This window comes from Pygocentrus nattereri, chromosome 2 (assembly GCF_015220715.1).
Source record: "Pygocentrus nattereri isolate fPygNat1 chromosome 2, fPygNat1.pri, whole genome shotgun sequence".
NCBI lineage: Eukaryota > Metazoa > Chordata > Actinopteri > Characiformes > Serrasalmidae > Pygocentrus > Pygocentrus nattereri.
The window spans coordinates 25,937,429-25,954,934 of record NC_051212.1 but is presented as its reverse complement, the minus strand read 5'-3'; the positions used below and the strand labels follow the sequence as shown (position 1 = coordinate 25,954,934).

Sequence of the window (17,506 nt, the reverse complement as noted above, 5' to 3'; positions counted from 1 at the left end):
GGAGATACCTCACACTGATAACTTTACAAGACTTCATGTCAGCATGTGTTTGAGTGGACTGTGTTTTCTCTGCCATGGCTCAGTAGTGAACAGCAGTCCCCCCATTACATCAAACTCAGCACAGTCTGCAAAAAACAAATGACCACTAACAGTGACCTCACATGAAACGCTAAATGGAAACTTTATCAGAGATAAACATATCAGAGATGATAGGGTGCTGCCAGCTTCTGTGTGTGTGCATCTCTGTGTGCTGTGATAACATAAAACACATGTGTGAAATGAACTTCATTGAGGGGTTGAGTCTGTGTGTGTGTATATGTGTGTGTGTGTGTCAGAGAGAGACAGACGGGGACACTTGGCAGCTGAGGAGAGACTTGAAGACCCCAGGTTTTATTTACTCTGGAAGGGACACACACTCCCGCTCTCTCTCCTTCTATTTCTCTCTCTTTTTCTCCTTCTGTTTTTTTTTTATCTGTCTCTGTTTTTTATTTATTTCCCACTGTTTCTCTCTCTCTTTCTCTTTCACTCTACCTCTGTTTAGCTCTCCCCTATTCCGTCTCTCTCTTTCACTCTCTTGTCTCTCTTTTGAGTCTCTCTCTCATTCTCTCTCTCTTTCGAGTCTCTATCTCACTCTCTCTTTTGAGTCTCTCTCTCACTCTGTTTCTTTCATTTTCTCTGTCCATCTCTCTCTCTGCTATCTGTCTTTCTTCTCTCTCTCATTCTCTCTCTCTCTGTTTCTTCTCTGTTCCTTTTCTCCATACTTTGAGTTTCTCTCTGTGCGTCTCTGTTTCGGTCTGTCTCTCTCTCTTTTGTCTCCATCTGTCTTTCTTTTACTCTGTCCTTCTGTTCCTCTCTCTCTTTCTCTCTCTCTCCCATTATTTCTTCACTCGAATTTCTGTTTATACTTTTTCTTCTTCTCTGTCTCACGCCCTCTTTTATCTATCTTCAGTCTCTCTCTCTCACTCTCTTCATTTATCTCTCCTTTCTTGTTTCTCTCTCTCACTCACTCACACAAACATGCACAGCTGTTTTTCTCTCTCTGCCACTCAATCTTCCTCATCTTTTAGAAGGAGCTAAAAGCTGCAAACACTCTGGACTGGACTTTGGCCCTCGCTGCAGCGTTTTGTCCTCATTATGAAACAACCCCTCACGTAAACATATCTCACTCTTTTAAATGGTGAGTAAACCACCAGGTCTTTCACAGAGAACCTTCCATCCTGCATTGATTATGACTCTGGAACACAGTGCATGTGTGTCAATCAGGTCAGAGTGTTGTGGTGTATTAATTTAGCGTTTTTTTCATGGCTTTTATTTAGGGATCGTTTCCTTTGTCAGTGGATTGATTTTTTAGACTGTTATTGGCCATCGTCTCCGCACTTTCAAAACAGCTCTTATGTAACTGTGCCTCACTACTCCCCCCGCAACACTCCCTGATCCTCTCTGGCTCCCCTTGCTGGTGTACGGTAACACACACATGGCTGAAAGTGCTGCCGCAGCCCCCCGCCTTTTCCCCCAAAAACCTCAAACTCGCTCTGATGACAGACATTAGGTTAAACCCTGCTTCGCCGATCATACAACTGGCTTTTTACTTTTAACTCTAGTAAGTCGAGAGTGGAGACAGAATGATAGCACTTTTTTTTCATTGCTCATATTAAAACTATGAGTATCAGCCAATACAGATACCCGTCTGATTTTTTTTTTTACATACTATTAAGCTTTACACAACAACAGTAATGATAATTGACCCACTCCAATAAAAAAAAAACATAAACAAACAAAAAACTGACTTTTACACCTTCTGCCTGTGACATAATTTATCTCAATAACAGTATATACCATTATATTATGCAGCCCTAGTAGCTGCAGTCATGCTTGTGTTACCCTGCATTGAACTGAAACTTTAACATCTGCACTTCTGACAATTTCTCCTCTTATTTCAGTGTGCTATGAGTAAGAAATAAAACATATCCATTGAACCATGCTTTTGTTAACACTAGCAGCAAATGCAGCTTGTAAGCTTTAATCTGCTGTGGGATTATATAGAGTGGAGGTAAACTAGCTTGGTCAGTATTGTGAGTGTGTCTAAACAAAGGCACCTACTTGGAGCTGCTTCGAGGCTGTGAAGTTAGCTGAGGTTATAAAGTCCCTCAGATGTGTGTTATTGTTAAGAGCATGCCTCTTTCACTGACCAAGCCAAACCGTACTGCACTGCTGTTGGTGACCTATTTTCTCTCTGCGTGTGTGTGTGCATGTGCATGTGTGTGTGCACATAGAATACCAATCAGTCAGTGTGGCTAATGGGCCGCCCCATCAATAGCGTGACAGCTGACAGCAGATATATCTAGTTCATCAGGTGATCAGAGCAAACAGACTTTTACAGCCTCAATAAAGAGAACAATAACTATGTGGTATGCGATAGAGAGGGAGGATGTATGTGTGTGTGTGTGTGTGTGTGTGTGTGTGTGTGTGTGTGTGTGTGTGTGTGTGTGTGTGTATGTTTGTTATCATATATTTTCAGGACCACTTTTTAAAGTTTAATGTGGTTTAAAACTCAAAGGACAAAAACATTTCTACTTATTTACTGAGGTTCTGATTAGGATTAGGCCCTGCGATGGACTGGCGACCTGTCCAGGGTGTATCCTGCCTTCCGCCCGAAGACTGCTGGGATAGGCTCCAGCATCCCCCCTGACGGAGAAGCGGCTTAGAAAATGGATGGATGGATGGATGGATGATTAGGATTAGGTTTAGAAAATTATTATTTTATAAAGGTAGTTACATATACACATACACATTACACATATAGACAATGCAAATAGAAATTAATATTATTACTTGTAGATGCATACATACATATGTAATATATATATATAATGCATATGGGACAAATTATTATATATAGGTACTCATATGTAGATAATATATATGGGGCAAATGATTATTATAAATAGGTACTTATATAGCAGTAACATCGGGAATGTTAGAACTAGATAGCTGGTTCATGTTGGATTATTGAAGGTAATACATAAATTCTGATGTAACTTATTTTGCCCATATACATAAAACACATCATTTTTTAATTGCGAAATAAACTCTTTAGGGTTAAATTTTAGCAAATTAGACAGATGTGGTTCGTCTCAATTCACTGTACAAACTAATGCAGTTAATTTTGATTAATTACAGTGATTAGTGATTTTAATCTTTTGACAGCTCTAGTAATTTCATATGTCATATAGAACATATTATTACTATTATTATAATGTATAGATACTATAGGGACATATAAATGAGGCCCAAGTCCTTACACAAAAACACAAAAACCTGCTTGTGTTTAAGTGTGCAGAATGCCATTAAGGCACAAGGAAGTAGTTCAGGCTGAGCACTAATCACATTTTTAATCTGATCCAGTGGTGGAGGTAGATTACTACTGCCATGCAGGCTCAAGGGGAAATCAAGGGCAGAATAATTGGATAAAAATGAACCAGTATGAACCAGTGTTGTGTTTGTTTTGCTGTGTGTGTGTGTGTGTGTCTGTAACCAGACATAAGTGATACCTTATAGTTGGACTAATTATAGCTTTACTCTGTACAAAGTGCCTGACCTTTCCTAAACTGAGCTCAATGAAAGTGCGCTGTTTTGCATTGTATAGTTTAACAGATACATTTGGCTGTCCTAGCTGTTGTTGTTGCGTTACACAAAAACAACCACATATCATTTTCAGGAGTCAGGAGTCATCCTTTTTGGCGTCAGAGTTTGTGGAAAACAGCAATTTGTGCACAAGTCTATGTATTAGCAAGCTTTTATGGGGACTTCATGATAGTATTTAGCTCAAGGCTCCATCATAGCTTTTAGGCCTACTCTGTGACGTGATTGCCAAAATGAGTTAGATTTTACATGCACAGATTTACATACACAGTAAATATGAAGGTGTTTTCTAATCCTGTTTCTTAGGTTTCAGATTAGGGATGCACTGATATGGAATTTCTGGGCCATTGATTAACGTCTTGTTGTGGCTGATACTGATACCAAAAACTGATGATTTTAGCATTTAAACAAACTCACACTATAATCCATAAATGAAGTGCAGTGACCATAAGACAGACTAAGACTCTAAATGTGGGTCATTAATTTTACATAGCGATGACATTGTTAAATCAGACAATATTCCTAAGCACAATTATTATAGATGCGCATTGCTTAAGCAACGATACTGTTATCCGATTTATATTATTATAGTTGCGCATTGCTTTAGGGGAGGCTGTTGGCAGACTGCCAGACATGATGTCACAATGGCCCCCTCTCTCACACAACACCTACAAACCACGCACGGAGCTCAATGTCTCACCAGCTCCCAACCTGATTCTCAGCAGCTCTGTTAAGGGTTAACTGCTTTTAAGGTGGAACTGCACCAAGATAGCACAGACTTTTAAGGTGGATTTTAAGTCTATTTAAGGTGGAACTAGCATAACAATAAATTTAAGGTGGAACTTCAATTAACATAGCACAATGTTTAAGGTGGAACAGTTATTAACATGTCACTCACGTTAATGTGAAACCTCAATTAACACAGGAAAAATTTAAGGTGGAACTGGTATTAACACAGCACTAAATGTGGCACAGTATTTAAGGTGGAACCTTTTTAAGGAGGGACAGAACTTAAGGTGGAACTTCAGTTCACATAGCACAAAATTAAAGGAGGCACAGAATTTAAGGTGGAACTGCTATTAACATAGCACTAAATATGGCACAGTATTTAAGGTGGAAACTTTTTTAAGTAGGCACAGAACTTAAGGTGGAACATTTTTAAGGAGGCACAGTACTTAAGGTGGAACTTCAGTTAACATGGCACACAATTAGAGGAGGCAGAGTAATGTACATGTACTCATTCAGCGCAGGTCCACGAGATCAAATCCACCGCGTTACTGACCCGCTCTCTTCCATATGTAGTTTTTTCATCCCTCGTTCCTTTTATCGACTTCCATAGTATCCGCTGCGCAACTATCCTGCGTTTCTTTCAGGAAAGTCACATTTCTAGTTATATATCTTTTTGCAAAAATAGAAAAATTTACATAATAATTGGGGCATTAAAATAGGCCTTAATTGACTTGTTACGACTGGTTAAGCAGCTCAGGAGTATCACATATTCCTTGGACTCCATCACCCAGACTCCTCCAGGAAGTCACATGTCTTCCTCTGCCTGACCTGCCTGCACGCTCCAATCACAGATCTCACTCTCCGGAATACTAATGTGGTTCACCTGTGTTTAGCTATTAGCTTTAGCTTATAAGCCCGGGCATAACACAGGTTCATTGCGAAGTATTGTTTCATTCAGCGACATACTGAGCGTTTCCTGTGTTTCTACGCCTTATTGTTTATGACCTGTTTGCCTGTTTACCGTTTACTCTTTTGCTGTTTCCCTGTGGATATTCTGCCTGTGAAAGATTTCCGTGTTCTGACCTTTTGGACTGTTTTCTGGACTTTGATTTTGTGTCTCCTCCTTCGTATTGTTTTGGTTTTGACCCAAGTCTGTTTCGACTCTGAGCTAAGATTACGGCTGGTTTATTAAAGGTTCCCTTGTTCTACTTTCCGCATGCGTCTTACTACATCCTCGACGCTACAAGGAGTTGTCCTTAGGAATTGTCAGCTGATGACATTTCCAGACCTTAATACATTCTCTTACCCTAAAAGCTAATTGATGCCTACAAAGCAGAGAAAGGCTATAAAAATTCAAAAAACAATTACAGCTCATATATTCCATTGTCTGAAATGTCACTAAGAAATTGCAGTTAACAGGAACTGTGAAAGTCAAAGCAAGATCTGGAAGAGCAAGAAAAGTCTCAGATAGAACAGTAGGTAAAGCAAAACCCTCATATGACAGCAGAGGACCTGCAGATAGGTTTATTTGGCACTGGAAAGGTGATGCCCTGTTCTACTGTGCAGCGTTGTTTCCACAAACATGATCTGCATGTAAAAGTCATCAGAAGGAAGCCTTACCTGCAACCTCATCATAAAATCAGTATCGAAAGTATGCAAAAGATAAACCAGATGCATTTTGGAAACAAGTGCTGTGGACTGATGAAGTGAAAATGGAAGACTTCAGCCACAATCACCAAATGTTTGGAGTAAAAAAAGGAGCAGAATTTGGTGAAAAGTACACATTGTGAAGCTGGATCTGTTATGCTTTGGCATTGTGCGTTAGCCAGTGGTGCAGGAAACATTGTACAGGTAGAAAGAACAATGGTCCACAAAACATCAGCAAATTCTAGAAGCAAATGTGACAGAGTCGGTCAAGAAACTGAAGCTGAAAAGAGAATAACAGGACAAAGATCCAAAGCATACCTCAAAATTCACCACAAACTACTCAGCGAAATGCAAACTGAAACATGCCACGATTACTGGTTTCTTCAGTTCATCAAATATAAAATAAATGTGCATTGACATTCACAGAAAACAATGTTTAATTGTTCTCTGCAGAGATTGTTTACTTCTTTTCACATCAAAAATCAACAAAACATGTCGTTTGGCCTGCGGCACTCAAACCTTTGCAAACAACTGTAAGGTGCACTCCAAACTTCAGGTGACCAACTACAACAGCCATTCAATTTTAGATTTGTGGTTCTGCTGTGATTTTTCCCAAAGCTACAGCTAAGGTTAGGGTTAGCTCTGGGCCAACAGTCCATCTAATCTCACTCACTGCGGTGGTGTTGTGTACGGTAGGAACTTGTGGTACGTCTTGTTCCTAGATCAAAGGCGCTGAGAAGTCGCATCACCAGCCTGAAGTGGAGTGTGCTTATGCAAAATGGATCTAAAGTAAGCATTCATTAAGTAAACACTGCACAGACTGTCAAAGGGCTCCTTCAGAATAACACAGAGGAATAGTGTGTTTGTGTGAGGTCCACTCTGAGCTGTGGTTTATCTTGGAGCTGTCCATTATTTACCAAAACATTTTCTCTCTGCCTCTCTCTCTCTCTCTCTCTCTCTCTTTCTAGCAGCTCACCTAGCACTCAGTGAGGCTTCACCCTCATTTTCTCTCATTTAAAAGCATGTATAGTTTAGTTTTGTATAAGTCTCAGGGCAGTTCAGTAAAAGGTAAGAGTGGTGGAGAGAGAGAGAGAGAGAGAATTGTAGACAGCTATTAAATAGTCATGTGTTGCTTTGTTTCTGTGACAGAAGGCATCAGAATATATTTTTAATGCAATATACATCTACGCAGCAACTGAAAAGGTATGGAAAATTTCCAAAACTTCGGTATTTGCATTTGTCTTAAATTAATTTTCATTCAAGCAGTAACTTTTAGATCAAGTATTTTTTATAGTCAGTGAGGTGTGTCCAGGCTTTTGACTTGTAGTGTACATTATTTGAAAATGCCAGCTACCCTTTACATTGTCTGTGAAATTAATGAAGGGTGGAACAGTAGAAATTGTTCTATGGAAATTGGAAAAATAAAATATCATTGCATTAACTTACATTAAAAAACATTTTTTTTCTTCTGTAAATACCATTAACTCAGAGCACAAATGCACTCACTGCTTGTAAACAATGTTCTTAAGTGGCTAAGATTTTGCACAGTACTGTGTAGGATAGTATAGCTGTAGTAGTACACATTTTACAGACATGCACTTTATGTTTTGTCTACATGTTTTGCTCTGCTTTTACATCACATCCTTCAATTTTCTAAGGAAAACCAAAACAGAACACACCCTTTGCAGGTTTGCAGTTTTGTTAGCATAACTGCAATGTTCTGGAAACAGCAGCTGGTGAGTCAGAGCAGAGAGCGGGGTGTCCTCCCATACACCTCGCTTCATATGGTTGTGATTGTCTGTCTCTCTCTCCTTATTTGCACTGGACACACTGTGTGGTATAAAAACAAGTAATAGATTCAGAAATACGTCATTATCCTGCTAAATGCAAAGCAAAAATCAAGTGCACTGTAAGTTCTGTAAGGCAGATACACTTTCGCTCTACCTCTGAGTGTTTTTCTCTCTCACGTACGTAAATCCCAGTGAGAATATAAAGAAAATGAAGTGAGATGAGTACATGCATGCGCTGGAACTGAAAATGCTGTTTTATTAATGTGATTATGTAAACAAGTGGAATGGATTCTCACTACCTGTCTCTTACAGATGCAAACAGCCCAGCTGCATCATGAAGCCCAGAGGTACTTCAACCTGCTTGTGGACTGTGGGACTATAGTTGGTTGTGGGCCCTATGGGTCTAATTTAACAGCCATATAATCATTAATGTTGCGCTTTAAAGGCAAATGTTCTTTTAATAAGTAGGCAGCAAGAGAGAACTGCTGTTTAGCACAAACTGACATGGCACATCTTCGCTTTATGGTAGGCACTAATACTGACACTACTACCCCACATCCCAGTACAGTACAACAAAACCAACACATCAGCACCTTTTTAGGCTAACAACAACTTATTTACAAGAAATGCTGTCCTACTGTGAGTATGGCACCTCCTCAGGGCCTCTGTGTGACCACTCTGCATGGCCACACCTCCCATCCTCCCACAGTAGCACAAGCCAGTGGCAAGAAACCACAGTATAACGCAACACAACATAACTGAGTTCCCTCCTAACTTAGACTTTGAGCACTGCTCACTTTCTCAGTGTCACTCATTACCTCTCTATTATAGCACTTCCAAAACCAGACCAGAAAGAGCCATAGTAGCTCACATGTAGTGTAAAATTTACACCAAAAATGCAGTCAATCTAAAATGCTAATTGTCTGTTTCCACCTCAGCTTCTGTCTCTAGCCAACTCACATCAAAACATTTTACCTAGTAAAGCAGAAAACCTGTGGATTTGCAAGAAGTTAAACAGCTGACACCAAATGCGATAAATTCCCCAAAATATTTTTATTCCGTTAAACCTTTATGAGTACAGTAAGTTTCAGCTTGAGCTTGTGTGCTATGTGCTACTCCACTAGTGTGCACAGATCTACCATATGGGCGACCTTGGTGACCTGGGGCATCCAAAGATCTTAATCTGGCCCTGGATGTGCAGTAGAGAAAGAGCCCAGCTCTACACAAACTATAGTCTATTGTTTGATCTTCCTGAAACACAAGGGGCAAATGATCCCTTTTTCCCAATTAAAACACTGCAGAGCTGTTCTGCGGAATAATAAATAAAAGTAGCTCACCATTCCCTCTTTCTTCTTTTATTCCTTGCATTACTTGGCTGGATTTGAAGTCATTGTAATGCATTTTCGCTATAGGCAAGCTGGTGGGCTAGTGTTTAGCTGACATTGACACCTCAATTAACAGTGAACTAAAATTCCTATTATTTTTGGAGCTTTTTCCACAAAAGTCTACTCTTTTTTTCCTTTGGAACATTTCGTTGTTGAGTTCCACACTCTTCAGTTTTGCTAAGCAGCACCTGGTTCTAACTTACAGATGCATCCCACACAGCTGCCAATCAGCATCAGAGACAATGTAACGTGGAGCGAAAACACATCAACACATCAAACATATCCAACAAATAAAACAAAGACCAGCACTAGACTAAGGAAAACACAGGGCTTAAACATAAGATGGCTAACGAGAGTTCACAAGACACAGGTGGAAAACAGGTGGAAACAATCAGGGGCGGAGTCACAAAACAAGGGGGCAGGACTAGGGATACCAAAACAAAGAAGTACGTGGACTATCAAAAGGTAAACAAAAAGCACATGGGGAGTGGGAGAAGCCAAGCGTGACAGACAAGGCTTTGAATAAATATGTCCAATCAATGTATGACGTGTGTAAAAAGATAATCATTGGTGTATATTTGGGAGTAGGTGGATAAATAAATGAATATATTAAAAAAAACTCTGAGGCCTGAATCACTTATAGCACCTGGGCTTTCAGCCCTGTTGAACCTGTGCAGTAAATTGCCCATGGTGAAGTCAGATGAAGTTATTGAATGTAATGAAGCAAAACATACAGACATGCCCTCAAACATAAACCGGGGGTTGTTTATATGATTATCTAAGCTGGTGGCAGGTAGAAAACTATACCCTCAGATGTAATGATATACTGCTTCGTAAACAGGAGGTAACTGGACAAGTCACAGAGGATTCGAAAAGCTATACAAAAACATCACATATTTTCAGACTAATACAGCAAGTTACCACAGGATTATGAACGTCTTTGAATGTTTAGATGGGAAACCAAAAATTCCTAAAGGGTGTTTTGTCAACACAAGGTGAGAGAGAGAGAAAGAGAGAGAGAGAGAGAGAGAGAGAGAGAAAGCTGGTCAAGCTGTGTAGGCTTTTTGCTCACACTGATTAAACAGGTGCTCTGGGGCTGGTGGTCCCTTAAATACCATCAGAAGAACAAGAGATGACATTGTGTGCTGCTTTCACATGTGAATGTAGGAGAAGGAGTGAAGGCAGGAACCGATTTGAAGTAGCACATACATGGTGTACACAGAGGCGTCATGCAAAATAATGTGCTTTTTATGTGATTTTTCAAATAATTTACCAGTAGAATGTGTAATAATGTACTTCAATGTTGTGCCAGATGACAGTGTACACATACAACTGCTTTTTCTGCTGTCTCATTCTGGACAAATGCTATGCAAATGAGCTGTGCAGCGGCCAATCAGATTGTTGATATGAGGCATGGAAACTGTGTGTTACACCCACTAAAGCTACAGTACCTGTTGAGTTTCAGCCCTCAAAAACAAACAGAATGTGAAAAATTATCCTTAAACAAAAATCATGAGAGAATTGATTTTGTTATCATTCTGATGATTGTGAATGCGTTGAAAGAGTATTCAAAGAGAACTTAGTCTAAACTTGGTGAACAATATTTGAGATGTAAACACTGAACTGGACTTCTTTTTTGAACCACAGGTATGATTTTTGATACATAAAGAAATACAATGTATGGAAAAACTCAAAATCCAGCTTGACACTTGCAGGATGACGCAGCAGCGCACAGACATCATGCTTTAGGGTAGATTTTCTGCTGACTCAGTAATCCTATGTCTTCAACATGTGTGCTATTCAATGATGGACAGGACTCATGTTAAAGTGCATGGCTTCTTCAGATTCTGCAGCTATATAAATAAAACATAAAAAAAATACAAACTCTACAAAAAAACAAGCACGCATGGGCCTGTGTGAAACTTAAAAAAAATATTTTAGCAATTAAACAATTCTGAAATCTGGGGGGTTCTGCAGCCCCCTCCACACCCCTACTTCCCATATCTTTGAGTGAAGATGTATTGGACATGAGTGAAAAGCAGGTTAACAAGAGCAATTGATGCAGCGCCAGGATTTTGCTACTTGTTCTATTGTTTCAGTGGAATTGGAAACAAGATAAAGAAACCTGGGCGTTCTCCACTGGATAATAACTTATCATACTTTCAGGAACAGACCCAGGAACAATGATGGACAGCACACATGTTGAACTACTGTGTGCAAATCCATCTGCAGTTCTTACATTCAGACTGTAGATTAGTAGTATTATTATTCATCACCAAGTAAACCTTTGTCTAGGAATGTGTCTCTGTCTCAATGCAGAACAGTTAGGCTGTTCTATCTTTTCCTTTTTTATTTATTTTTTCCAAAAATTTCTTCTCCTAGTATTTTCCTATTGCTGTCTTTCTTTGAAGCATGCCCTGAAGTCTGCTTTCCATGCAGGTAGGAGTTGTCAGAATGCCACAGGGGTGAAAGGGGATCACTGAATTGGAACATGCAGGCATCAGCTTTTTGGACATGGAGGTGTACCTTTTTGTTGAGCCAGTCAGTGCTTGTAGTGTGCAAGTTAAAAAAAAACAGCTCATTCATGAGTTCTTCATGGAGCAGGTTTATCAGTAGGGCTGCCTTGCATAACTGCAAGAGAAGTACTGATCGACTAATGCTGGCAGTTTACCTCCCTTCTGCAACCGATGTGAGCAGGAAGGTCATGTTTGTTCTCAAGGGGCAGGTTGTTTTAGAGGCCCCTTCATGTGTGCTGCACTTACAGACCCTAGTGAGTAAATGTCAAGCAATTAAACTACCTGGATACCAGAGCCGACTGTGGGGTATGTTTGCCTTTGACTAGCAATGTAACTCTTACCTGTAGCAAGTTCAAGTGTGCAGGTATGTTAGCCATGGTTCATTTCCTTGTGTAGCCTATTTCCAAATGACCTTGTCCACCTTTGTGCTGCTCCCTCTATTATACATACTAAAGAACAAAATACAGTGGGCTAACGCTGTGTTCAGTATATCTCATACATATTCAGTTTGAATGTTTTACTTAGGCTGTGCCACATTTTGGTGCAGTGCAAAAATGGTATTTTGCCAGTTGAAAATATCTTAGATCTAGTCATTATATGTAGAATTTTTCTCATTATGAGATAAATCTATGAATGACAAAATTATCCTCTAGTAGGATGAGTTTATCTAGATAAAATGACTTACAAGAAACATTTAAAAATAAGTGAAATAATCTGGTAATATTTTTTACAATAGCAATATTTGAAAAAATAGACATTGCTGTAGTTGGAAGAAAACCTTGTGTCTCCATTTGTGTACTTTTTTTGTTTTTGTTTTTGACATAATTTCAAAATGCCTGTTGCCCTTTACATTGTGTGTAAATTTCATGAAGAATGGACCAAAAGATGTAGGTTTTTTAAGGTATCATTTTGGAGATACAAGGTTTTCTTCTGACAACAGCAATATGCTGTCTTCTTACAACAATGTAATATCAAATTTAAAACATAAAGTGTTTTTACTAGATTTAACTTAACAAAAGGTATTTTTTGCAGTGCAAAATTTTTGATTACTTGTGATGTATGGTTTCTGCTAAATGTAAAATTGTGACATGTATAAGTAACTTTGTAATAGTATGTGATGTGTAACTGTTAGGTGTAGCATCATGTTTTTCAGTAGTGTTTCATAAAGTTTATACTGAAACACACAAATGTTCTTGGTCTAAAGTGGCTTGTGCCTTTACACAAATTGTGCATGATATAAATTGTCTGTCTTAACTTACCCTAAATAATATATTTGTGAGTAACCAATTCTTTATCTCTGTCTTCTGCAGGTAAAGCACTGTGTGATGGTAATGCTGGCGATTATGGAGTGCCATCCCCTGGGCCCGCCTTTAAGGAAGTCTGGCAAGTTAAGGTTTGGCCCAAAGGACTAGGCCAGGCCAAAAACCTTGTTGGTATCTACCGACTATGCCTCACAGACAAAACGGTCAACTTTGTCAAGCTCAACTCAGATGCTGCAGCTGTAGTACTACAGCTGATGAATGTGAGGCGTTGTGGCCACTCTGAGAACTTCTTTTTTGTAGAGGTTGGCAGATCGGCAGTGACTGGTCCTGGAGAGTTCTGGATGCAGGTGGAGGATTCGGTCGTGGCACAGAACATGCATGAGACTCTACTTGAAGCCATGAAAGCACTTAGCGAGGAGTTTCGCCAACGCAGTAAGTCTCAGTCTACTGCAGCAGGGGGAGGGGGAGGCACAACGGCATCTAATCCAATCAGCGTTCCATCTCGCCGCCATCACCCAAACCCTCCACCCAGTCAGGTGGGTTTTATCAGGCGACCCCGCACAGAGCCACCAGGAGGCACTGGAGGAGGGGGTGGAAGCAGCAATAATGCATCACCTACACCTCGGCATAGCTTTCCGAGAGCCCGCACTTCCAGCGATGGAGGAAAAGTAGAGGAGGGAGTAAGTGCAGGGACAGGAGGTGTTGCTTCCAGTTCAAGTCCCACCACGAATGGGTCTTGCTCCAGCACACCCATCCTCAGATCTACTTCTGTGCGTACCCCCACCCCTGTGAAGGCTCAGCATGCTCTGATGAGGTCTGTCTCCACCCCAGCTGCCCCTTCACCTGTCCAGAACCCATCCTCTAGCTCAGGCCATGATTCTGAGTTTGGGGGAATGGGATCTGGGATGACGGGAGATGGTGGAAATGGTGGCACTTACAGTCGAATCTCTCTCCGCCAGCCCTCTGTTTCTGGTTCACTCAGTGACTATGGTTCCTCAGATGAATATGGTTCTAGTCCAGGAGAACACTCCCTGCTGACTCCAACCATTCAGGCAGGGTCTTCAGGTAGCTCCGGTGGACAGTCACTTGGGGATGAGGCAGCCAATTACATCCTTATGGCACAGAGAGGGGCCTCCAAATCACTGCCAACACAGAACTCTTTGCCTCCAACCAGAAGGGTCCTGCGACGCTCCTCTAGCCGGGAATGTGAAGCTGAACGTAGGCTGATGAGTAAAAGGGCATCCCTGCCACCAATGGCTCTGGAGAGACTTGCCCCACATCGTAGAGGAGGAGACGTGGAGGTGGAGGAAGATAACTATGCAATTATGTCTCGAAGCACTAGCCGTAAGTCTTTCACCTCTCGTCAGGATTCAGAAACAGCTGCTAGTGGAAGTGGATATATAGATGTATCTACAGAGTCCAAGGGTGAAGCAATTAGTGGTGGATCGGCTCTTTCTGGGGGTGGTAAAGGAGCAGTTGACAATGGGTACATGTCCATGTTGCCAGGTGTAACGGCTCCCCCAGTGTCCCTTTCTCACTCGCTATCTGTAGCAGTGTCAGACTCTGATTCTAAACCTGCTGATGACTATATGGCCATGACTCCCAACAATAGTATCTCACCTCCGCAGCAGATTCGTCTGCCTGTTTCTGGCACAGACGGCTATATGATGATGTCGCCAAATAGCAGCTGTTCCCCAGACCAGCGTGGGGTTCCAGCAGTCTGGGTTGGCAGCAACAGTGCAGACAGCAGGGCTGGCAGTGATTATATGAACATGTCACCTATTAGTGCACATTCTGCCAACAGCACGCCACCTCCTCATGAGTCCCTCACGTCATCTGACCAGCATTCTCAGCAACCTCCACCCAAAATGGTATATTCTTACTACTCTTTACCCCGCTCTTATAAGCACAACACCCCAACGCACTTTGAAGATAGACCAGGGAGAGGAAAGCGGCCAGGCAGTGGCACTGGAAATGGAGATGGTCAAAGTCTCGACAATGGCAGAGGCTCTTCCCAGCGTCAAGAACATGGAGTAGGACGGCACCTATCTCTTTCCTCTTCGTCATATTCATCCAGTTCAGCCAGCAGTGAGAGTTTGGGGGAGGGTGAGGAGAAGCTCACCCAGATGACACGAGGCACATCAGGGGCCAGAGTAAAGGACACAGGCGCCTTGCACCAAAAACGGGGATGTGGGGTGGCTAAACAAGGGCAGGGCCAAAGAAGCCGGCCTCTTAGCCTATTTGTGGATGTTTCTAAAGCCAACACTTTGCCCAGGGTTCGAGAGACTCCACTGCCACCTGAGCCCAAAAGTCCTGGCGAATATGTTAGTATTGAGTTTAAAAGTGAGAGAAGCATCAAAGGAGGAATCAGTGGACCTAGAGGACTAAGTCAAGGTGGATCTGTTCCTTCCAGCTCAAATCGTATTTTGCCAAGGCCCACATCTTGTGTTGCTGGTTTCTTACCACTTTCTTGCAGCCCTTCTACAGCTATCCCCCCATCCACTGCTTCTGAATATGTCAACATGGAGCTGGGAGCCTCTCCCTCCCCTTCATCCTCATCCTTTTCCCTCACTCCACTTGGTTTCCCTTCTTTTCCCACTCCTCCGACCCCACCTGTGGCAGCACCCAAAGCTTGGGATGAGCAGAGATCAGTGCCTCAAAATGAAGAAGAGCCTGAGGCAGAAATGGGACACAGCAGACATGTATCAGTCTCTCAGTCAGGGGACTCACCTATTGTGTGCGCAGACTACACCGAAATGGCCTTTGGCCTAAGTTCAGGCACCATCACCAACTCCACCCCACCTAAAGCCACCTTACCTGACAGAACAGAACCCATAGTTTCCACCATGGGCTTGGGTCTTAACTTAGACTTTCCACTGTCAAAAGGTCTCAATCCAGATCATGGTGCCAAGGTAATCCGGGCAGACCCTCAAGGTCGCCGCCGCCACTGTTCTGAAACATTTCTGCCCCCTTCCTCAATGTCCTCATGCCCTGCAAGTTCTGCTTCCTCTATTTCTGTGTTTAGTGAACACACTCAAGCTATGGCACGCCGACTTGGTTTGGATGGCATGCTGTGGGGCAGTGGCACTTTGCTAGACATCCCTGCTCAATATGCTAGTTCTGGCCTAATTAGCCTTCCTACCACCCAGGCTTCATCTGTAGAGCAAGGGCTCAACTACATAGACTTAGACTTGGCCACCAAGGAGAGCCTACTCCCTGGAGTAGATGTGCAGACTGCTTCCCAAACACCTACGTCACGACTCTTCTCATCCGTTTTGGGTAGTGGAGTTGCTGGAGGTGCTGGAGGAACAGGAGTTACAAACAGCAGTACATCAAACCTCAACACCTACGCTAGCATTGACTTCTACAAGTCAGAAGAGCTAAGATCCCACCAAGGCAGCAGCAGCAGCAAAGACGGTACAGGTAATGGCAGTTCTGATCTCAGTCACAGGAGTTTAGTTAATTTATCATTGGCTTGTTAAAATCAGTTCTATTGGTTCGCTCTGTATTTCCATGCTCTGATTTTAAAATACAACAGGTGATATTCTAACTGGCTCTAAACTACAGTACGCAACTGGTCAAAAAGTGATTAACAAATGCAGGGTGAAGTTTAACAGACTTATGCAGTTGTTTTTAGGGCAACATTGGTTTGTACTAGTCCCTTTGCTCTCGGCGTCATGTTTTTAGTAGTTAATAACAGCTTGGTTTACTAGATTGAAAACAGTCTATTGTTTAATGACACTTTATGAGGCACTAGTGTACTTCTGTTCTTTATTCATGCCCACCTGGCATCGCTGAGTACATATGGCACCTGTCTGCTTTACACTGCCAGAGGAGATTTTTGTGTTTGTGTGATCTTTCCTGCTAAAATGACCTGCATTGCAATTAGCAAAACAGTTTCTTTTATAATTATTAAGGCCAGAGCTTGAGTTAGGGAAGCTTCTAGAGCAGCTTAAAAAGGAACCTTGAGTCTTATAAGAGCAACTGGGCTGGCTCTTTATGCAGCAGCAAGTGCGTGAGCTTTTCACATTAAGTCGACAGCGTGGCTGTGGCGTTGGGAGGGAATGTAACGTACTGGCTGTGAATGTTGAAAGGGGGCCAACCCAGCGTTGGCTGAATGTGGGCACGACCTGCATCCCCCCCTTTTCCGCATGTAATAAATGATCCTTTTGTTCACGGCTCCTCTCTCTCACTTGGGGTAATGTGTGTTTTAGTTTATATATGTTTGTGCGTGCATATGTACATTTCAGCTCTATCAGGCTTGAATTCTCTTTCTTTCTGTTTTTTTTTTTTCCAACGAAATGTCTCCCCACATGCGGATGGAGCACGAGAGGATGCATAAAAATAGATTTTTGGGTTACAACGAAGAGTTGGAACAGTGCCCTCTTCTATTTGAGGGTAGATAAAAGCGAAAGAGAGTGGAATACAGAGATGGTGAGGAAGAAAGAGATGGCACCACATGAGAGTCCGAGTGGGTGAGAGATGGAGAGAGATAGTCAGGGTGTGAGACAGGCAGATGGTAAAGGAGAGTGATA

At 41.8% G+C, this 17,506-nt stretch overlaps 1 protein-coding gene across 1 annotated transcript in view; it reads left to right on the top strand.

The window, feature by feature from the left end:
- Window positions 1–17,506, top strand: part of si:ch73-335l21.1 (insulin receptor substrate 1-B) — a 61,162-nt gene that overhangs the window by 11,819 nt on the left and 31,837 nt on the right. Inside the window, exon 2 of the mRNA XM_017723057.2 lies at window positions 13,020–16,394. Coding sequence (XP_017578546.1) covers window positions 13,020–16,394 — 3,375 coding nt within the window. The remainder of the gene's footprint in view (window positions 1–13,019; window positions 16,395–17,506) is intronic.